The sequence below is a fragment of the Triticum aestivum genome, chromosome 3D, assembly GCF_018294505.1.
Source record: "Triticum aestivum cultivar Chinese Spring chromosome 3D, IWGSC CS RefSeq v2.1, whole genome shotgun sequence".
Taxonomy (NCBI): domain Eukaryota; kingdom Viridiplantae; phylum Streptophyta; class Magnoliopsida; order Poales; family Poaceae; genus Triticum; species Triticum aestivum.
In genome coordinates this window covers 415,797,681-415,820,829 of record NC_057802.1, presented here as the reverse complement: position 1 = coordinate 415,820,829, position 23,149 = coordinate 415,797,681, and the positions used below count along the sequence as shown (strand labels likewise).

The following is a 23,149-nucleotide window of genomic DNA, read 5'->3' as shown; positions in this document are numbered from 1 at the left end:
AAATTAAATACATAAAAGTAAAAGATAGGCCCTTCACAGAGGGAAGCAGAGGTTGCCATGCGCTTATTTGTTTGTATGTTCAACCCCTTAGTGCAAAAGAATGTCACGTTACATTGCCCCTTGTGATAGCGACCTTTACTATGCAATCTGTCGCTTTTATTCTTCACCATCACAAGTTCGTGCAACACTCAACTTTCTCTTACACTAAATGATCTCACACATTTAGAAGCAATTTTATTGCCTTTTTGCACCGATGCAACTTACTTGAGGGATCTTGCTCAATCCCTAGGTAGGTATGGTGGACACTTGAAAATAAGATTTGGGTTTAAAGGTTTTTGGATGCACAAGTTGTATCTCTACTTAGTGCGGGATTTTTGGCTAGCAAAGATAAGGGGCAAGCACCACATGTTAAAGGATCTATGACAATATGACTTCTATGTGAATATAAACAAGCATAAACCATTAAGTTGTCTTCCTTGTCAAACATCAACAATTTTGGCATATAATATTTTGATGAGGGCTCACAATCACAAAAGATTTCTAGGATAGTATATTTATATGTGAATCTTCTCTTACCTTAGTTATTCTTTCATGAGTTGCATCACTGACTAATGCTATGTTTGTCAATCTCTAATAAAATTTTCTACTTATACTTTTCCTTATGTGGTGTCATCACCTACCATAAGATTAGTATATGATCTTTTTGATTTATTTCATTTCTTTTATTTAATTCCTTTCTCTTTTTTCTTTCTTATTTCTTTTCTTTTATTTGCAACATGAAAGTAAAGAAAGCAAAACTCAAACTAAACTATATTATATAACTTGCACACGATTACAAGGATAGATCACTATGCAAACTCTCAAAGAAGAAAGGATCGAACTAAACTTTTATTCTTCTAAAGCAAAAGATCGAACTAAAATAAGTAAAGGCAAAAATATAGTGGGATGATACGATACCGGGGCACCTCCCCCAAGCTTGGCGGAAGCCAAGGGGAGTGCCCATACCCGATACTCAATTCTCCTTTGGTGGTGAAGAAGATGGTGGTGGTGATGAGGTAGTGTTCTCCAATATAACCATGGGTAGATCCTTCAAACCTTGAATCTCCCGAAGGGCTTGGTGAATTAATTCACTGTTTATCTTCACCTCAGCCATTATGTGTTTATTCTCCGGGCCCCATGGTTTTGTTCCTGCATTGTTTTCTCTTGGCCGGGATATGTCCCAGTTGGACGGTATGTGCCTACGAGGAGTGTTCTTGAACCCATAATTGTGAATCGAATTGAGAAAATTATTACGATGTAACCTGTGTAAGGGCCTCCTCGGTGGGAGCTCTTCTTGCTCTTCCAGGATCACTTGATTGTTCGATGATCCCATGGCTTGATGAGGATTAGGGTGAGTAGAGATGCCAGCTAATGTACCCCTCTCGGGGCCGGAGAGTGAGTCCCAAAGGGACTTTCCTCTTCTTCCTCCATAGCAACCTCTTCAGCTTCATCCCTCCTTAGATCTTCCTGAACCAACCTTATGTCTCCTTCTCCATTGTTGAAGGGTGAGGAAGACATGACGTTGGTCTAGTTGAATCTGTCAGGAAATAGCAAGGAAAAGAAAACAGAGGATTTCTCCACGATACGGTGGTTAACAGGTTCGGGAAGTATATATAGATTTTTTTTATCTTGGAGGACAAGCATACGGTAGAAAAACGGATTCTAGAAGGTGTTCCAGGTGGGCACAACCCACCAGAGCGCGCCATGGTGTCTTGTGCCCACCAGGGTACGCTTCCTGGAAGTTTCTTATTTTCCTAATTTTCTAAATATTCCAAAACTGATAAAAAATATTTTTTGCGGATTTTTCGGAGTCCGTTTACTCACCGTATCACGTACCTCCTTATTTCACGATTTTGGAGTGTTCTGGAAGGACTCTTTTATGTGTTCTTCCGGTGTCAAAGTTTGGATAATATTACTTTCAACTAATGGGCGTACCTGAGATATAATGTTTTATTCGTTGCCCATTGACAACCTTCGGGTTAGTACCTTCGGCATTATTTATTTTGATGGCTCCAGACCGATAAACCTCCTCGATGACATATGGGCCTTCCTATTTTGAGAGGAGTTTTCCTACAAAGAATCTGAAACGCGAGTTGTACAAAAGAACATATTCTCCGACTTTAAACTCGCGCTTTTGGATACTTTTGTCGTGCCATCTTTTAACGTTTTCTTTGAATAATTTTGCATTTTCATAAGCTTGGGTTCTCCATTCATCAAATGAGCTAATCTCAAATAACCTCTTTTCACCGGCAAGTTTGAAATCATAATTGAGTTCTTGATTGCCCAATATGCTTTATGTTCTAACTCAAGAGGCAAATGACAAGCTTTTCCATAAACCATTTTATAAGGAGACATACCCATAGGATTTTTATATGTTGTTCTATAAGCCCAAAGTGCATCATCTAATTTCTTAGACCAATTCTTCCTGGACCTATTGATAGTCTTTTGCAAAATTAATTTTATTTCTCTATTGCTATGTTCAACTTGACCACTAGACTGAGGATGATAAGGTGATGCAATTCTATGGTTAACATCATATTTGGCAAGCATTTTACGGAAAGCACCATGAATAAGTGTGAACCACCATCAGTCATTAAATATCTAGGGACTCCAAACCTTGGGAAAATAACTTCCTTAAGTATTTTAATAGAGGTGTTGTGATCAACACTACTGGTTGGAATAGCTTCTACCCATTTAGTGACATAATCAACAGCAACCAAAATATGTGTATACCCATTAGAGGAAGGAAAAGGTCCCATGCAATCAAATCCCCAAACATCAAATGGTTCAACAGCAAGTGAATAATTCATAGGCATTCCTTGACGCTTACTGATATTACCTATTCTTTGACATTCATGACAAGATAAGACGAACTTACGGGCATCCTTGAAGAGAGTAGGCCAATAAAATCCAGATTGCAATACCTTGTGAGCAGTTCTATCTCCAGCATGATGCCCTCCATAAACTTCGGAGTGACATTTCCGTAGGATTTGTCCCTATTTATGCTCAGGTACACAACGTCTAATAATACCATCCACTCCTTTATAAAGATGTGGGTCATCCCAAAAGTAATGTCTTAAATCATAGAAGAATTTTTTCTTTTGTTGATAAGTAAAGCTAGGTGGTAAATATTTAGCAACAATGTAATTAGCATAGTCAGCATACCAAGGAGTACTATGAGCAATGTTTACTGTAGCTAACTGCTCATCAGGAAAACTATCATCAATAAGTAGTGGGTCATCAGGCAAATTTTCAAGCCTAGATAAATTATCAGCTACGGGGTTCTCGGCTCCTTTTCTATCAGTGATCTATAAATCAAATTCTTGTAACAAGAGAACCCATCGAATAAGTCTAGGTTTAGCATCTTTCTTTTCCATAAGATATTTGATAGCAGCATGATCGGTGCGAACAATTACTTTCGAATCAACAATATAAGGTCTAAATTTATCACAAGCAAACACCACTGGTAAGAATTCTTTTTCAGTAGTAGCATAATTTCGTTGAACATTGTCTAGAGTTTTACTAGCATAATGAATAACATTCAATTTCTTATCAACTCTTTGTCCTAGAACAACACCAACATCGTAATCACTAGCATCACACATAATTTCAAAAGGCAAGTTCCAATCAGGTGGTTGAACAATAGTTGGAGAAATTAAGGCTTTCTTGAGTGTTTCAAAGGCTTCTAAACAATCATCATCAAAAACAAAAGGAATATCCTTTTGCAAGAGACTCGTAAGAGGCCTAGAAATTCTAGAGAAGTCTTTGATAAATCTTCTATAGAAACCAGCATGACCTAAGAAACTACGAATACCTTTTATATCCTTAGGACATGGCATTTTCTCAATTGCACCAACCTTGGATTTGTCCACTTCAATACCTCTTTCAGAAATTTTATGACCCAAGACAATGCCTTCATTAACCATAAAGTGACACTTCTCCCAATTCACGACAAGATTTGTTTGTTCACATCTCTGCAAAAGTCGATCAAGATTGCTTAAACAATCATCAAAAGACTTCCATAAACAGAGAAGTCGTCCATGAAAACCTCAACAATCTTTTCACAAAATTCAGAGAATATAGCAGTCATACATCTTTGAAAGGTAGCAGGTGCATTACATAAACCAAAAGGCATGCGTCTATAAGAATAAGTTCCAAAGGTACAAGTAAAAGTGGTCTTTTCTTGATCAAGTTGAGAAATAGGTATTTGTGAAAAACCAGAATATCCATCAAGGAAGCAAAAATGTGTGCGCTTAGATAATCTTTCGAGCATTTGATCAATAAAAGGCAGAGGGTAATGATCTTTTCTAGTTGCTTTGTTTAGTTTTCTAAAATCAATTACCATTCTATAGCCTGTAACAATTCTTTGTGGAATAAGTTCATTCTTATCATTAGGAACAACAGTTATACCTCCTTTCTTAGGGACACAATGAACGGGACTTACCCATCTACTATCAGCTATAGGATAGATTATACCTGCTTCCAGAAGTTTTAATATTTCCGTTCTTACCACTTCTTTCATCTTCGGATTTAACCGACGTTGGTGATCAACAACGGATTTAGCATCAGGTTCCATATTAATTTTGTGCTGACATAGAGTGAGACTAATGCCCCTTAAATCATCAAGAGTATATCCAATAGCAGCTTGGTGCTTCCTTAGAACTTTCAATAATCTTTATTCTTCATGTTCTGAAAGGTTAGACCTAATAATAACAGGATATATCTTCTTTTCATCAAGATAAGCATATTTCAAAGTATGTGGCAATTGTTTTAATTCAAACACAGGATCACCTTTAGGTGGAGGAGGACCTCCCGGAGTTTCAATAGGCAAATTGTGTTTAAGCAGAGGACGTTGTTCAAAGAAAATCTTATCTATTTCATTTCTTTCATGCATATGTAAATCATTTTCATGGTCTAGCAAATATTGTTATAGTGGATCAGTAGGAGGCACAGCAATAGAAGCAAGTTCAATTAATTCATCTTTACTAGGCAATTCTTTTTCATGAAGTTTTCTACTAAACTTGGAAAAATTATACTCATGAGACTCATCACCAAAACTAACACCGATAATTTGTTTCTCACAATTTATTTTAGCATTCACGGTGTTCAAGAAAGGTCCACCAAAGATAATGGGACAAAAGTCATCTTGTGGGGAACCAAGAACAAGAAAATCAGTAGGGTATTTTATTTTCCCACAAAAGACTTCAACATCTCTAACAATCCCAATTGGTGATATAATGTCTCTATTGGCAAGTTTAATAGTAACATCTATATCTTCTATTTCTGCAGGTGCTATGTCATTCATAATTTCTTGATATAAGGTGTAAGGAATAGCACTCACACTAGCACTATGTCACATAAACCATGATAACGGTGATCTCCTATTTTAACTGAGATAACGGGCATGCCAACAACAGGTCTATGTTTATCCTTTTTATCAGGTTTGGCAATTCTAGCTGCTTCTTCACAGAAGTAAATAACATGCCCATCTATATCTTCTTCCAAGAGATCTTTAACCATAGCAATACTAGGTTCTACTTTAATTTGTTCATCAGGTTTAGGTGTTCTAATATAGCTTTTGTTAACCACAGTTGAAACTTTAGCATGTTCTTTATCCTAACAGGGAAAGGTGGTTTCTCAATATAAGCAGAAGGAACAACTGGATCAACGTTATAAAGTATAGTTTCTTCTTTAACTGGTATCGGTTCTTTGATTTCTTCTTTAACAGGTGGGTGATATTTAAACCACTTCTCTTTAGGGAGATCAACATGAGTAGCAAATGATTCACAAAAGGAGGCTACTATCTCAAAGTCAAGTCCATATTTAGTGCTAAACTTTTGGAAAGCATCAGTATCCATAAAAGATTTAACACAATCATACTTAAGCTTAATACCTGACTCTTTACCTTCGTCGAGTTCCCAATCTTCAGAGTTGCATTTCATTCTTTCCAAAAGATCCCACCAGAATTCAATAGTCTTCTTCATAAAAGAACCAACACAAGAAGTATCGAGCATGGTTTGATCATTACGAGAAAGCCGAGCATAAAAATTATGGATACTAATTTCTCTTGAGAGCTCATGATTGGGGCATGAATATAACATTGACTTCAGCCTCCCCCAAGCTAGAGCGATACTTTCTCCTTCACGAGGCCAAAAATTATATATATAATTCCGATCACGATGAACTAGATGCATACCTTCACGAGGCCAAAAATTATATATATAATTCCGATCACGATGAACTAGATGCATAGGATATTTTTTTTGGTGGAACTCCAATTTCAACCGATTCCAATTCCAAGATCCAATATCATCCCATAGCCTATGCCATGCCAATGCTTTTCCCCTTCAAAGATAAAGGAAAAACCTTTTTCATAACTTCATCCCTGGGTAAACCTGCAAGCTTAAACAATTCACAAATTTGTTCCACATATATCAAGTGCATATCAGGATGTTCAGTTCCATCTCCTGCATAAGGATTAGCTAGTAGTTGTTCTATCATACTCGAAGGAATTTCATATTCAATATTTTCAGTAGGTGCAGTAGGTTGAGGGGTAGCTAATTGTGGTTCCGGTCAAGGTGAAGATACCCTGAACAAACCCTTACGGAATAGCGCATAAACTGGGGTTTAAGCTTCTATCACTATCGCAACCCATCATCTAATTGCTACTCCACAATGCATTCCCTTAGGCCCAAATATGGTGAAGTGTCATGTAGTCGACGTTCACAACTTCACACGACACCACTAAGGGAATCACACCATACATACTATCAAAATATCAAACACATATCAAGTTCACATGATTACTTGCAACATGATTTCTCCCGTGACCTCAAGAACAAAAGTAACTCCTCACAAATAATAATCATGCTCAAGATCAGAGGAGTATTAAATAGCATATTGGATCTGAACATATAATCTTCCACCAAATAAACCATATAGTAATCAACTACAAGATGTAATCAACACTACTAGTCACCCACAAGCACCAATCTATAGTTCTGGTAACAAGATTGAACACAAGAGGTGAACTAGGGTTTGAGATGAGATGGTGCTGTTGAAGATGTTGATGGAGATTTCCCTCCCCAAGATGGAGAGTTGTTGGTGATGATGATGACGATGATCCCCCCCCCCCCCCGGAGGGAAGTTCCGCCGGCGGAATCGCTACGCCGGAGGGCAAAAGTGCTCCTGCCCAAGTTCCGCCTCGAGACGGCGGCGCTCCGTCTCGAAAGTCCTCTCCTTATTTTTTCTAGGTCAAAATGACCTATATACCAGAAGATGGGCACCGGAGGTGGGCCTGGGTGAGCACAACCCACCAGAGCGTGCCTGGGCTCCATGGCGCGCCCAGGTGGGTTATGCCCCACCTGATGGGCCTCCTCTGGTAGTTATTTGCTCCAACAATTCTCAAATATTCCATAAAAAATCCTCGTGAAGTCTCAGCTCATTTGGAGTTGTGCAGAATAGGTAGCCTAGCTTTTCCAAGTCCAGATTTCCAGCTGCCGGAATTTTCCCTCTTTGTGTATACCTTGCATATTATGAGAGAAAAGGCATTAAAATTACTCCAAAAATCATTATTATAGATAAAAACATCATATATAATAGTAAGAAAACATGATGCAAAATGGACGTATCGGCATACTAGAGGTAGATGGAGATGGATAGGATTTATCATGTAACCGAGTCAATTTGTTAGGGCTTGATCCCTAGTATCCACTACGCTCTGAGATTGATGTTGCTATAACTTTGCTATGCTTAATGCTTGTCACTAGAACCCGAGTGTCATGATTTTAGATCCGAACCCATTATATTTTCAAGAATATTTTTGAGTTCTTGATCCTATCTACAAGCTATATGCACCTATTATTGTCCTAAACCCTAGACACCAAGGTGACAATAATTGGGATACTCTCCGGGGATGACGGTAGTTTGAGGAGTCCATGTATTCACTTAGAGTTAATGCTTTGTTTCGGTTCTTTATTAAAAGCAGCGCCTTAATTACCCTTAGATTTCCATCAGGACCCAATTTCCACGGGAGGGTAAGACAAAAGATGTTATACAAGTTCTTATTATAAGCACATATGACTATATACGAAATACATGTTGACGTATAATTGATGAATTGGTGCTATTGCATATCGCTCTAGGTTTGTGACTGTTACATGATGAATTCCATCCAAATATCCATCGCTATTCCATTCCTACGCTTTGCTCATATATCTGTGTTAAGTTACTACTATTGCTGCTGTTGTTCCAATTACCACTCCATCCGTCCAGTGAAAAATGTACATATAGAAATTTTGAAACAAAGTATGAAGTAGAGTAAAAAATGCATTGGGAAGATGCAAATCACCATCTCTCTCCTTTTTAATTACCCAACCCACGGTGAGCTAAGTGCATGTAGAAATTAAGGAGACCATGTGTAGAATATTATTGGTCTTGATTACCGTGTGTTGAGAGAAATATATTTTTTCTACTTTAAAATGCATTGAAAAGATAGAAGTACACTCTTTTGTGGACAAATTTTAAAGCCAAATGTACACTCTTCACCGGACAGAGGGAGTACAAATCTGTTACTGTCACTGTTACTGTTACTATTGCTGCTGTTACCGCTGCTATCAAAACTATCATATTACCGTGCTACTAATACTTTGCTGCAGGAAAACAATTTCTCAGGTGTGGTTAAATTGACAACTCAACTGCTAAGGCTTATAAATATTATTTGGCCCTCCTTGTGTCGAATCAATAAATTTGATGAAATACTACCCTCAAAGACTGTTGCGATCCCCTATACTTGTGGGTCATCACGCAGCCGGATGTGGAGGCGACACAGATGATCACGGACGAGAACGGGAGTTGCGTGTCCTTCGCGCCGCCAACGACGTTTTGTTGGCACGACGAGCGTGCTGCCCCATCCACGCCCATCGTCGACCTCACGTCCACCGGCGACGGACAGGTTGCGGCCTCCGACGAGAGGATTATTCCATGGGAGGCGGCGGGGCCTCGAGTCCCAAGTGGGCCGATCTGTGTCTCATGTCCTACTCTTCCTCGCCTGTAAACACACCTTCACTTCACGGGTCTTATCCTCGCCGGACATGGACATGACCAACGCCGGAGGGAAACAACAAGAACTTGGAGGATGGGCGCCATCGTAGATTTAGAGTAAGGTCCAATTGCTTTTCTAGTGATATGTTATAAATGTAATGAATGTGCTTCGGTCTAAATGAAAATAATTGAATTGCACGTAATTCATCCAGTTTGTTGAAATAAAATGTATGTGGATATGGTTGGATGGCTAGCTTCAAGTCTCTCCTAAGACGACTAATGGCCCCATGCCAAGCGAGGAACATGCGCCCACGCGCACATCGGCGGAGCGTCGGCGGGACAATCCCGGACCTTGGCCCTACCCTTCTAGAGGAAATTTTGCCGGATAAGGATATGCTTATTTTTTGCTAATTGCTGTGCTAATCCCTCCAACGACTCTAATCATCCTAGCTTTTTTATATGTCATACACTCTGTTAGAGTAGTCATTATGGTATACGACTTCTAGTCCAAGTCAGTTTTGTACCCCTACCCCAAATCGGTTTGTATCCTCTTATATACTCTTGTATGCCGCACCAAATCATCAATAAGCAATAGTTTTATTCAGCTTTCATGGTATCATATACCGGTCCCAGGGTTTAGGGTATGGCTCCGCCAACGCCACCGCCGCCGCCGCCGCCCGGCTACTTCGAGCGCCGGGCCGCACTCATCGCCAAGGCTGCCAACGCCGCGGCCGCTTCTCTCTCGGCCCTCACCATAGCTCCACAAAACTATCCTGCACCCATCCTTGCCGCACCAATATCTCTTGCTGACACAATCTCCGACGTCAGCCCCTACATCCCCATAGTTCTTGATCTCGCCGCCCACAACAACTACCATTGGAGACATCTCTTCGATCTCCACCTCGGCCGCTGCAACCTGCGCTCGCATGTCGCCGCCAACTGTCTTCCCCACCCCGACGATCCGCAATGGTTGAAAGACGATCTTGCGATCGTCCAGTGGTTCTACACCCGCATCACCACCGAAATCTTCAACATGCTCGATCACGACGGCGCCACCGCTGCCAACATCTGGCACTCCCTCCGTCAGCTCTTCCAAAGCAACACCGACGCTCGAAAAAACGCTCTCCACACCGAGCTTCGCAATATGGTGCAAGGAGACGCCCCGGTGAACCTGTTCTGCCAGCGCGTTAAGACCGTTGGTGATGAGCTCCGCGAACTCGGCGATACAGTTAGCGACTCACAGCTAATCAATATCGTCGTCGTCGGCCTCAGCGAAGACTTTGACAAGCAAGCCTCGTTCATACCAATGATACGGCCCCCTCCTACCTTCGCTGAAGTTCGTTCCTTACTACAACTCGCGGCGGAAACACAAACTCGCAAGGACTCTCGCCCCAAGGTCTTTCATGCTGCAGCTCATCCTCCTCTGCCGTCTACACCAGCGCCGCCTTCCAGGCCGGCTCCTGCCGCCGGGCCGTCCGCATCGTCATCTGTTCAACCGCCCCCAGGCTGGCATCCTAGTCCGAACTACCACGGCAAAAACCCTATCTACAGGCCGCCGTCGACTCGTTCGGTTCCGCCTACGACATCACCAGCACCGAGTCCTGCACCACCCACCAGTGCTTCATCTGCGGTTGCATGGCGGCCTCCTCATGATCCTTGGACGGGGCTTGTTCAAGCATGGCCCATGCCCTGGTCCGCTCCGTCCACCCTCAGTGCTCCGCCGGCATACTCAGGTGCCTGGCAACCCGGCCTTCGGCCGCCTACTGGTGCTCCCGGGGTTCTCAACCCCCGACAGCCGGCCAATGCCTATCACGCCGCCCCGACGTATGCTCCTTATGGTCATTACAGCACCGACGGCGGCGCCTACTACACACCTCAGCCGGCCGTGCTCCCGACGCCACCCCCACCACAGCCGGCCAATGCCTACTACACTCCCCAGCCGGCCCTACTGCCTTCACCATCGTATCCGCCGGCACTGCTTCCGACGCCACCCTCACCTGCGACGCCGAGCTGGGATCAAGCTGCCTTTCTCCAGGCCATGAATAACTTTGCTGCACAAGGAAACTCAGGTACGGATTGGATCTTTGATTCAGGGGCCTCTAGTCATATGTCTGCATCTAGTAATTGGTTATCTTCTTGCACTAAATCTCCTTTCCCTTCCATTATCCTTGGAGATGGATCATCTATTCCTATATATTGTGTTGGTCAGGCTCAACTTCCCTCTTCCACCAAACCTCTTTTACTTCGCGATGTTCTAGTTGCACCCGCCCTCATTAAAAATCTTATCTCTGTTCGCCAATTTACTTGCGACAATCTAGTTTCGGCTGAATTTGACCCTTTTGGTTTATCTGTGAAGGATTACCTGACCAAGGCCGAGATCGCTCGCTTCAATAGCTCCGGTGATCTTTATTCTCTTAATGGAGTTCCTGCCGCCACCCCTCCAACATCCATGCTGGCCTCCGTCGATCTCTGGCATCGTCGCTTGGGCCATCCCAACCCCGCCGTCTTAGCTTCTATGCTTAGTGAATTTACCATACCATGTAATAGGGACTCTCATAATTCTGTGTTTTGCGAGTCTTGTCAATTAGGCAAACATGTGCGTCTTCCCTTTAGTTCCTCTAGTTCTTGTAGCACTTATCCCTTTGAATTAATACATTGTGATTTATGGACCTCTCCCATTGCAAGTGTTTCGGGTTTTAAATACTACCTTGTTATCCTAGATGATTTCACCCACTTTGTCTGGACTTTTCCTCTACGCAACAAATCCGAGGTCCATTCTCTTTTTCTTAATTTTCAACGCTACGTGTCTGTTCACTTCTTCCTCCCAATTCGCTTTATCCAATGTGACAATGGTCGCGAGTTTGATAACATTAAAAATCGTACTTTCTTCTTACAACATGGCATCCTGCTTAGGTTCTCATGTCCCTACACCTCCCCTCAAAATGGTAAAGCAGAACGCTCTTTTCGCACCCTCAATGATATAGTTCGCACTCTCCTCATTCAATCATCTATGCCTCCCAAGTTTTGGGCTGAAGCCCTACACATGGCCACCTTCCTTCTAAATATTCGACCTTCCAAAGCTAAACCCAACACTACTCCCTATTATTCCCTCTTTCTTTCCCACCCCGACTACTCCGCGGTTCGTGTTTTCGGCTGTCTCTGTTTTCCCAATGCCTACGCCACTTCTGCAAATAAATTGTCACCACGCTCTATCCCATGTGCTTTTCTCGGCCTCTCTGACTAGCACAAAGGCTATCGTTGTCTCGACCTTCACACCGGACACGTTCATGTCTCTCGTCATGCCACGTTTGCTGAGCACATTTTTTCTTTCTCACAACGCACTACTACACCATCCAACACCCCTAGCTCCGCAAACACCCCCTCTCCCCGTCCTTTCCAACTATATACTCCCCTACCTGCCGAACACAACTTATCACCACCACCACTAACACCCACCATAGTCAATCCCAACCATACACTCACCCCACCCAAGACGTCCCCAACACCCCCGACCCCTGCTCCCTCCCCAACACCCCCGGCCCCTACTCCCACTCCACCACCCAGCCCTGCTCCCACTCCACTACCCAGCCCTACTCCTTCGTCCGACTCTTCCGCTGCGCCGGACTCACCAGTACCCACCTTACCCCCTCGTGCTATTCCTACAGCAGCCCCGATTAATGATCATCGCATGCGTACTAGGGCCAAATCAGGATTTCATCAACCCCAAGACCGCCTAAACCTTCATACCTCTGTATCTCTCACTTCTCTTCCAAAGAATTACAAAACTGCTCTACTTGATCCCAATTGGGCCGCTGCCATGCAAGAAGAATATAATGCTTTACTTCAAAACAACACCTGGCAACTTGTTCCTCGTCCTCCCAATACAAATATTGTTTCTGGCAAATGGATTTTTCGCCAAAAGTTTCACTCCGATGGGAGCCTCTCACGATATAAAGCCAGGTGGGTTTGTCGTGGCTTTTCTCAGCAACAAGGAATTGATTACGAAGAAACCTTCTCTCCTGTTGTTAAACCTAGCACCATTCGCACCGTTCTTAGTGTTGCTGTCTCCTCTTCATGGCCCATTCACCAACTTGATGTTAAAAATGCTTTCCTCCATGGTTCCCTTCAAGAAACTGTCTACTGCCAGCAACCTCTGGGTTTTGAAAATCCATCCTTTCCAACTCATGTATGTCTTCTTCAGAAATCTCTCTACGGTCTTAAACAGGCCCCACGAGCTTGGTTTCAACGCTTCTCCTCCTTCATTCAAACAATAGGCTTCACTCCATCTCTCTCCGACACCTCTCTTTTTGTGTATCATCAAACTTCTGACACTGCCTATTTACTTCTCTATGTAGATGATATCATTCTTACCGCCTCCTCTCAAAAATTCTTAGATCATATTGTCTCTCTTCTTAGATCTGAATTTTCTATGACTGACCTAGGACTCCTTCATCATTTCTTAGGCATTGCTGTTGTTCGAGATTCCTCCAGCCTTTTTCTTTCCCAACGCCAGTATATTCTTGATCTTCTTAATCGTGCTGGTATGCTTGACTGTCAATCATCTCGCACTCCTGTCGATCCTAGTTTTAAACTTTCGGCTACCGGTGAACCCTTTTCCGATCCTACTCTCTATCGTAGCCTAACAGGTGCTCTCCAATATCTCACCATTACTCGTCCTGAAATCTCTTTTGCTGTTCAAAAAGCATGTCTCTATATGCATGATCCCCGGGTTCCTCACTATAATCATGTTAAACGCATTCTTCGGTATTTAAAAGGAACTCTCAATCATGGTCTCCACCTCAATAATTCTTCTCCAAACTCGCTTACCGCATACTCTGATGCAGACTGGGCTAGTTGTCCTGACACTCGAAGGTCCACTTCCGGTTTTTGTGTTTTTCTTGGTAACAATTTGATTTCTTGGTCTTCGAAAAGACAGGTTACAGTCTCACTTCGTCGGCCGAGGCTGAGTATCGCGCTGTGGCACATGCCGTTGCAGATACAATCTGGATTCGGCAGTTACTCTCCGAGCTACACAGGCCTATTGAGCAGGCCACTATTGTCTACTATGACAACATATCAGCAGTCTACATGACCAGCAATCCAGTTCAATACCGACGCACAAAGCATATTGAGATTGATATTCATTTTGTTCGTGAAAAGGTTGCTCTTGGTCAGGTTCGGGTGCTTCATGTTCCCTCTACGGCTCAGTTTGCTGACATTTTCACCAAGGCACTGCCTACTAAGCCGTTTCAAGATATCTGTTTCAGTCTCAACGTCGTCGAGCCTGCCGTTGATACTGCGGGGGATGTTAGAGTAGTCATTATGGTATATGACTTCTAGTCCAAGTCAGTTTTGTACCCCTACCCCAAGTCGGTTTGTACCCTCTTATATACTCTTATATGCCGCATCAATTCATCAATAAGCAATAGTTTTATTCAGCTTTCACACTCATTTGCCACCCCTGATATTTGTTTCACGCTCCGCGCAAAAGCGTGAAGCAGGTCGGAACCGTCGGGACGTCACAGGTGACACCGGAAACTAGCTGGACAGCAGTTCCAAACGTGCATCGAGCCAAAAACCAACCATCAAGCCCGAGAAAGCCGTGCCGCTTTCCCACTGATGTCCTTGGCCCACAAAACTATGGATGGTAGTACTGGGAAAAAACCGCATCATCCGTCCAAGTCCAGCCTGCCGTGCCATCGCTTCCCAGTGGACTGAACAGAAAACAGGACACGGGCAGAAAGGCGTGAGCTAACCGGAAAGCGACCTCGCAGAGCGACAGCGCACGGGGCTATCGATAGCTAGGCGCTCGCGTTTGGTTGCGGGAATCCGCGGCGGGTCACGAAAAGGCACGCGGCGCACCACTGTCTCGGCGGCTATCCGAAGCGAACCCGAGCCCAGCCGCCCCAGCCGAGTGAGCGAGCGACCCCAATTCCGTCTTATCCCAAGGATCGATCGGAGGGCGTAAATGGAGACCAAGTTGCGCCCCACCCCTCAAAAAAAAAAAAAAGAGTTGCGCCCGCCTGCCTGAAATGGATTCACCAGTCGCAGCAGCGGTCCATTTCGGCGTCTGGCGCAGTCAACCGCTCGGGTCGTCCACCCACGCCTCCGCCTCCACCTCCACCTCCACTCGCGCACTGGCGGCGGCGGCGGTTGCGCAGGCTGACTGCTTCCTTCCGAAGGAATCCTTCCCCAGGTGCGGTGCGGCGGCTGGCCAGGCTGATTGGTAGCTGCCCCTCTCCCCGTGCGTGTATGCTTCCTAGCCGAGCGAACGAGCGAAGAGAGCGCCTCACTCCCGGGCGAACGGCCAGGGTCCTTCCCGAGCGCGACAGCTAGGGTTCCTAGCCGCCGCCGGCTCTCCGCCGCGGCGCCCCCAGCTGGCCGAAGCCTCCGCTGCTGCCCCGCCGCCGGCACAGGAGCTACGCCGGCGACCAGTCCATAGGCAGGTAGACACCACTCCTTTCGTCCTTCCTTTTCCCTCATCTCCCTGCCTCCTTCCTCTTGGATCGTCTGTTTGTTAAATTTTTTGTCCTGATTTTTGTACTAGATGAGCACTTGCTGTAGATTTGATATCGTGAGCGTATAATTTTGATTATTCCTTGATGAGTACTGCACTTGCTGCATGATTTTTCCAGTGCATGTTCAAGTTTACATGTGAAAGGATTTTGCTTCATCAGGTGTTTGTGTCTTTGTGATAATGCTTCTAGGGGCAAATGTTTACAAATTGTATGTGCAATACTCGAATTAATGTCTTCAAGGCAAGTGAACATTGATTTGTACTGGTTTATGCTGTAGCCAACCATCTTCTTCTCTGATGATAGTGTACTTGAAATACCCATGCTTTTGTTTTTCTTTTATCGTGTGCTCCACACTGATCTGATTTTGTTTAACCAGGTAGCCGATGGATTGCTGCTACTGTGATTAATCTGTGCATATTTTCTAGCTGGGCAACTTCTCATAAGGAAGTCAATTGGTGCTACAGTGACAAATAAAAGGAAAGATGGAGCTGATCGGCATCATTATCACTTTGGCATTTCTGCTCTCATTTGCAGCGTCTGATCGCCAAGGTCCACTTGCATGTCTATCATCTGTATAGTCATTCCATCCTTTTGGAGCATATTCACAATCATGGATTAGATTAATTAATCAACATATATTCTTATGATTAACAGTGAAATATAATTTGTTTCCTTAGGTGATGCATTATATGATATGAAGCTGAAGCTGAATGCTACTGGCACACAGCTTACAGACTGGAATCAAAATCAAGTTAACCCTTGCACTTGGAATTCTGTTATTTGTGACAGTAACAATAATGTCGTGCAAGTGTAAGTTGCAGTTCTGGATCTCTCACCACTTTGCTTACTTTGTGTACTGCGAATATTTTCCCATAGATCATGTAGCCAGAAGCTGGGATTTATTTCGTTTGCATTCCATATCCATTTCTGGTAGCTCTTATGATTTGTACAAACAAGTCCAAGTATTATTTGAGGTGCATCTATTTTTGAAAAAGAGGCAAAAGATTCGCCTTATCCACTAATTAAGAAGGGAAGACAAGGTTTGGAACATAAGAGGAACCAAACTATATTAATACAAAGCCACTACTCCCCCGGCAATAAAGTACTCAAATGCTTTGACCCCGCGAAGAACCAAAGCTTTGCCTTGCACTTAATGTTTGCCAAAATAATTAGTGGTGCCATAGATTTCTTTCGGAATTCTCAGGCATTTCTCTCATTCCAAATGGCCCAATTGGTGAACATTATGAGGGATACCATCGCCTTGCTTCGTGTAGCCGTGTTGATCCACCAACTTCCGGTAGAATGATGAGTCGCTTATTGGGAGGGGTCGATGTCTGTGAGTCCTAACCAATCCTTGAGCATCCGCCAAAACCTCAATGAGCGTCGGACTCGTACTCACGCTTGCACGAAGGGCAAAGGCCACAATTTTTCCAACGGCGCCGCTCCAAGCGGTCGGCCGTCCACACCCTATTTTGGATAGCATGCCATGCAAAAAAGTTGACCTTTGGGGGAGCCTACACTTTCCGAATGATTTTGTTCATTGGGAGTGAGGATAACTCCCAAGAATTAAGCCTTGTATGCCTCCGCTGCCGAAGTATTCCCTGTTAGAAGAGAACTTCCAATGGATGGAGTCGTCAACATCCTAGTTCAAAGGAACTTGAGCAAAATGAGACCAAAGCTCGACGAATTCGGGACGTGGTTCCAAGAAAGACCATTGCTCATGCCAATCACTTTTATCCAAGCATCCTCATTCATGGGCAAGTTGACTTTCCACTTTTTGTGCTTGGAGGCTTTGAAGATGAGCGGGGCGATGTCTTTTGGCTTGTGCCATGCAACCACGGGGAGTCCCACCTTGCACTTCCCGCCCGTGACCATATCGGTCCTCGACCAAAGAAATGCTCTCTCAACCTTGTTAATACTTTTTAGGATGGGGGTGGGGGGTGGGGGGGGGGGGTGACAAGTGGCGTAAGGTGGCGATCGTTTGTGAGAGGATCGATTCCACAAGCACCCCATGACCAGCCGAAGTGATGTTCATGCCCTCCCGAGCAACGAGCTTCACTGCGATTTTGTCCTCGAGGTGTTGAAAGTCTATCCGCCTGCGCTGCCACACCGAGAGCGGCAGGCCTAGATATCTCACGTGGAAGGAAGTGCGTATGTCAGGCAGCCCCTCAAGGATGTCCTCCAAGTCCAAGTACCCACACCAGATAGGCACAACCGAGCTCTTGTGGAAGTTTGATTGCAACCACGTCACCTCACCAAACCCATGTAGAGTACGGGCAAGGTTTTGGATATCTTCCTTTATTGGTGCCATGCAAACAGCCGTGTCATCCGGGTATAGGTATGTCCTGAAGATGGTGCCACGTCCCCAGATTTTATGGAGGGGGCAAAGCCTCATGGCCAAGTCGAGAATTTGTTGCAGCGGGTTGATGGTAATGATGAAGCAGCGACGATTGCGGATCTCCTTGTCTAAGACCCTGGCCATGCGTAATTGAAGTGCTCAGCACCCTATTGAAAAGAGAAGTGCCAAGGAGGGCGGCAATCCAATCCTGAAATCTGCTAGGGAAGCCCCTCCGCTGAAGAATGTCAACTATATAGTCCCAACGCACCGAGTCAAAAGCCTTCCAGATGTCGAGCTTGAAAAGGAGGGATGGAGTTTTGTTTTGTGAAGATGTCGGGCAAGGTTCCTAACATACATAAAGGTTTCTAACATACTCGTTATGAAACTATATGACAGACACATATATACCTCCACTTTCTATAAATGCATTGTAACACTTGCTAAGCCTCCATATGGTTCTGTTTACCGTGTTATTCATATTTCTTACTAAGACATTCAATTTTATCATGAGTTAACCTGATACCCTCCTGCAGAACATTGGCTTCTATGGGGTTCACTGGAGTTCTGTCGCCAAGAATTGGAGACCTCGAGCATTTGAATGTTCTGTAAGTGTACTCGTCTAGAGCAATAGAATATCTTTTAGATGTTAAGTGGTTGTTGTGATGGAATAGCTACTGTATCTTACTCCTTTATTTTGCTGAAAAGACCACTCTATGTCTCTATCTTATGATTCTATAGGAACAGGTGTGAGAATGCTGACTATATTTCTATGCTTGCTAGATGAAGTGATGGTCGTATTGTGTCATGTGATCACGTTCTCCAACTTTTGTTAATCTTTGTGGTGCATGACATTGCAGGTCCTTACCTGGTAACAAGATTACCGGTACCATACCAGAGCAGCTTGGGAACCTATCTAGTTTGACAAGCTTAGATTTGGAAGAAAATCTGCTGGTTGGAGAAATCCCAGCTTCTCTTGGCCATCTTTCGAAGCTCCAACTCTTGTATGTATCGGAATTGTTACTACTTAATGTCATGAACATCAGTCATTTAACATTCCCTGATTCCCATTCACCTTTTGTTCTGTAACCAGGATACTAAGTCAAAACAGACTAAGTGGAACTGTTCCTGATACACTGGCAACCATCTCAAGCTTGACAGACATGTAAGAAGCAAACTAGTAATATTAATATTCGTGATTTCTGTCCACAAGAGCTCATATATATTATTCTTAATCTCCTATCATATACAATTAATTTCTTTCTTATGATGGCAGTCGGTTGGCCTACAATAATCTCTCCGGTCCAATACCTGCTCAACTATTTCAAGTTGCACGTTACAAGTAATGGGGGGTCATTATAACATTTAATTCTATGTGTGTTAATTAGAAGGTCTAACAAAGGTTTATTTCTTTCACAGCTTTTCTGGCAATAACTTGACTTGTGGAGCAAACTTCGCTCATCCTTGTGCATCAAGTTCGCCTTACCAAGGTAACCGGCCATATTTTCTTTTGTTTTTTCCCTGGGTCATATTTTTCTGTTCTGCATTGTACACTTGTCAAATAGCACGAAATGCAGAGTGTTGATTTGATGTCTGTAAAATGATTTTGAGGCATATGCTAATTTTATCACTCTTTAATAGGTTCATCCCGTGGTTCGAAAATAGGCGTTGTCCTTGGAACAGTTGGTGGAGTGATAGGGCTGCTCATCATAGGGGCTCTGTTTATTATCTGTAATGGAAGGAGAAAAGGTCATCTGCGTGAAGTTTTTGTGGATGTATCAGGTAGTGTATATGGTGCTTTGTTTGTTTTCATCTTTTTTTCCCCTGTAGTCTTGTTCATTAGCTTATCGAAACGAAGATGTGGTTTACTGGTTTATATATGCATACACAGCTTTTTTGTTACTGGCATATTATGGTTACTGAACCACATGTAACAGTGTTTCTGGCTATATGGAAATAGTTAGTGTCCAGCATCTTTTGCGACTTCTCTGTAGCACCATCTGTGTTTTTGAGGCCCAATGTCCAGCTTACAATTTTGAAGTTTTCATGTGTTGCATTGCATTGAACTGATCAATCATATGTAGCTGAATGCATTCCTCGTATGCAGAGGCCGAGATTTTTCTTCGATTTAACTAACAGATCTGATAACTTCCACAGGTGAGGATGACCGAAGAATTGCATTTGGGCAGTTGAAAAGGTTTGCATGGCGAGAATTACAACTCGCTACTGATAACTTCAGTGAGAAAAATGTTCTTGGACAAGGGGGCTTTGGAAAAGTATATAAAGGAGCACTTCCAGATGGCACTAAGATAGCCGTAAAGCGGTTAACTGATTATGAAAGTCCTGGTGGGGAGGCTGCCTTCCTGCGTGAAGTTGAGCTGATTAGTGTTGCAGTTCACCGGAATCTTTTAAGATTGATTGGGTTCTGTACAACACAAACGGAACGTCTACTTGTTTATCCTTTCATGCAGAATCTTAGCGTAGCCTACCGTTTGCGAGGTACTTTCTTTCTTCTTAACCAATCAACCAGTTGATTTATCTCCTGCAATCCCACGGTTGTGCTACTCTATGAAGTTTCTCAGATCCTTCATCAATGTGCTTAAAGATTCTGTAACTGGTCTTGGACCTTCATTTAGGCTTAGTAACTTTTAAAAATTTAGATAGCTTCCTGTTGAAATCTTTATATTTCGTATGCTCTGTTTGCTTTACCAATGCAAGATGCCAGCATGCATAGACTTGTTTCTAGTAAGTCGTAAAATGATCTAGACAGTTACTTGGTAGGCAGTATAAATCCTGAGTAAAGAATAGATAGACCAAGATCAAAATGCAATATCAAATAATCTTCCGAGATATACCATCCAGGTAAGTGATGAAAGAAAGGAAAAAGGCCAGTCAGTAAAATCCAACATCCAGTGTTTATTAAATGATTAAAGTGAGTGAAATGCAATTTGCTTCTACATCCAGAACATGATTTTTCTTAAATGTTTTTCTAGTCTGCTTCGTTTTTGTTGTGGACATTCATTACCTTTCAGTTTACAATGACTAAATCTATTTGTTAGTTTTTCTGTTTTCTTTCCATCTGTATACTTTTCTCTTATGTGCTCCTTGTGTTGAATGGTGCAGAATTTAAACCTGGGGAACCAATATTAGATTGGAACGCAAGGAAACGAGTGGCTATAGGCACAGCGCGTGGACTGGAGTACCTGCACGAGCACTGCAATCCTAAGATCATACACCGTGATGTCAAGGCCGCGAATGTCTTGCTTGATGAAGGTTTCGAACCAGTTGTGGGCGACTTTGGCTTGGCAAAGTTGGTGGATGTACAGAAGACATCTGTGACCACTCAAGTCCGAGGGACTATGGGTCACATTGCACCAGAATATCTGTCCACAGGGAAGTCATCTGAGAGAACAGATGTTTTCGGCTATGGTATAATGCTTCTTGAAGTGGTCACCGGGCAGCGCGCCATTGACTTTTCACGTCTGGAGGAAGAAGATGACGTGCTGTTACTTGATCATGTAAGTCAACTCCACTTCCCACCCCATCTAAACTTGATTGATTCAAGCTGCTACGGAGTAAGCTTTGTGTATGAAGAACTCTATGGACAACAACTTAAGAGACTCGCACTAGTTGAACAAAAAGACATGCATTCTTGGTAGAGTAGCACTACACGACACTAGTTAAAATAAATCCTGGATGCCGCAGCATATGATCTAAAGCATAATGTTCGTGCCGCAAATGTGCAGGTGAAGAAGCTACAAAGAGAAGGGAATCTAGACGCCATCGTGGATCGCAACCTGAACAACAGCTTCGACAGGCAGGAGGTGGAGATGATGATGCAGATCGCGCTGCTGTGCACCCAGGGGTCGCCCGAGGACCGGCCCTCCATGTCGGAGGTGGTAAGGATGCTGGAAGGGGAAGGCCTGGCGGAGCGGTGGGAGGAGTGGCAGCAGGTGGAGGTGACGAGGAGGGAGGACTACGAGCGGATGCAGCAGCGGTTCGACTGGGGCGAAGACTCCATCTACAACCAGGACGCCATCGAACTGTCCGCCGGCAGATAACCGGCGTCAGACTGCTCGCTGTTGGTAATAATGCCATTCTTCGTAGCAGGGTCGGAGTCTTGTATATTGTGATGTTGTCGTAAGTCAATGTTGCTGACTGTATATTCGTGTTGCCTCCACGAAACCTTGGTTTTTGTGCCGGGGCGTTAGCTCTGGACTGGACAGGCAAAAAAGAGGAGTAGATATGCAGGTGCTGCCGCTGGGGTGGCTTGAAATGAAAGTTGAAACTTTTATATGCACCTTCTGCTTGGCGAGGCAGCACGTGCTTAGTGTATGTAAATCGATTTGTTTTGCATAGCCATTTGCCGACCCTTCATGCGTGGCTCCATATGGAGTTGGTTCTGCTGCCGCGCATCTTGCTTTGCTCCAGGGCCGAGCACACCTACAGGCTACAGCAGCAATAACTTTTGTACTGGGCAAACGAGATGGTGGGATGCAGGCGTGGCTATCTTTGCTGGGTGTCACCATAATTGGAGTGACATGTATCTAATAAACCCGTAGTTTCAACCATGGGGAAGATCAAATTTGAATATTGTTATTGTTCGGCTAATCAAGCGACACATGCGATAGCTAATTACAGTTTTTGTAATCACTTTTCTAGTGTTTGGACAAATGAGCCACCAGATTGTCTTGGTTAGTAAGTTCATAGACAGTATTTTTATCGTGTGATTAATAAAGCTAGTCATGATGGTCTTTTCTAAAAAAAACCTCTTGTCACATTACTGCCGACACACCTGAGGAACACACCTCCACCCACCATGCAGGCCATGCTCCCGGACTTCTTCGTTGAACCGATGACACTCATGCCGTCAGTATGACCACGCGTTGTTGACATGTCGCACCGTCGGAGCAAGGCACCACACCGATCAACACGTGGTTGTATCGATACTCGCCCTTAAAAGAGGATGACATGTATTGATACTCGCCCTTACAAGAGGAAAAGACCGAACGATAGGTGAACGAGATGCTAGGCACCAGGGTGATCGTGCACATCATGAGCCCATACCCTGCTCTGTTTCTCCCGGTGATAAAGAAGGATCCGCAGCTTGAACACTGTCTCACATTGAAGAACAAGTTTCCCCTTCAAGAAGAAGGCCGATCTCCATCCCATGCTGGCGTACAAGTACTTCGGGTCATTCGCGGTCGAAGAGCGT

General features: G+C 43.8%; 1 protein-coding gene across 2 annotated transcripts; it reads left to right on the top strand.

The window, feature by feature from the left end:
• Window positions 1-15,133: 15,133 nt before the first annotated feature.
• LOC123079265 (LRR receptor kinase SERK2) lies at window positions 15,134-22,311 on the top strand. Of its 2 annotated transcripts, none has more exons than XM_044501998.1 (12): window positions 15,134-15,523; window positions 15,976-16,148; window positions 16,277-16,409; window positions 18,471-18,542; window positions 18,795-18,938; window positions 19,028-19,099; window positions 19,211-19,276; window positions 19,354-19,424; window positions 19,576-19,716; window positions 20,092-20,433; window positions 21,058-21,452; window positions 21,681-22,311. In XM_044501998.1, the coding sequence occupies exons 2-12, from the start codon at window positions 16,082-16,084 to the stop codon at window positions 21,993-21,995; spliced, it is 1,818 nt and encodes a 605-aa protein (XP_044357933.1). In that variant the 5' UTR covers window positions 15,134-15,523; window positions 15,976-16,081; the 3' UTR covers window positions 21,996-22,311. The 2 variants fall into 2 exon arrangements, with proteins under 2 accessions (XP_044357933.1, XP_044357932.1); XM_044501997.1 differs by having other exon boundaries at window positions 15,134-15,527.
• Window positions 22,312-23,149: the final 838 nt, after the last annotated feature.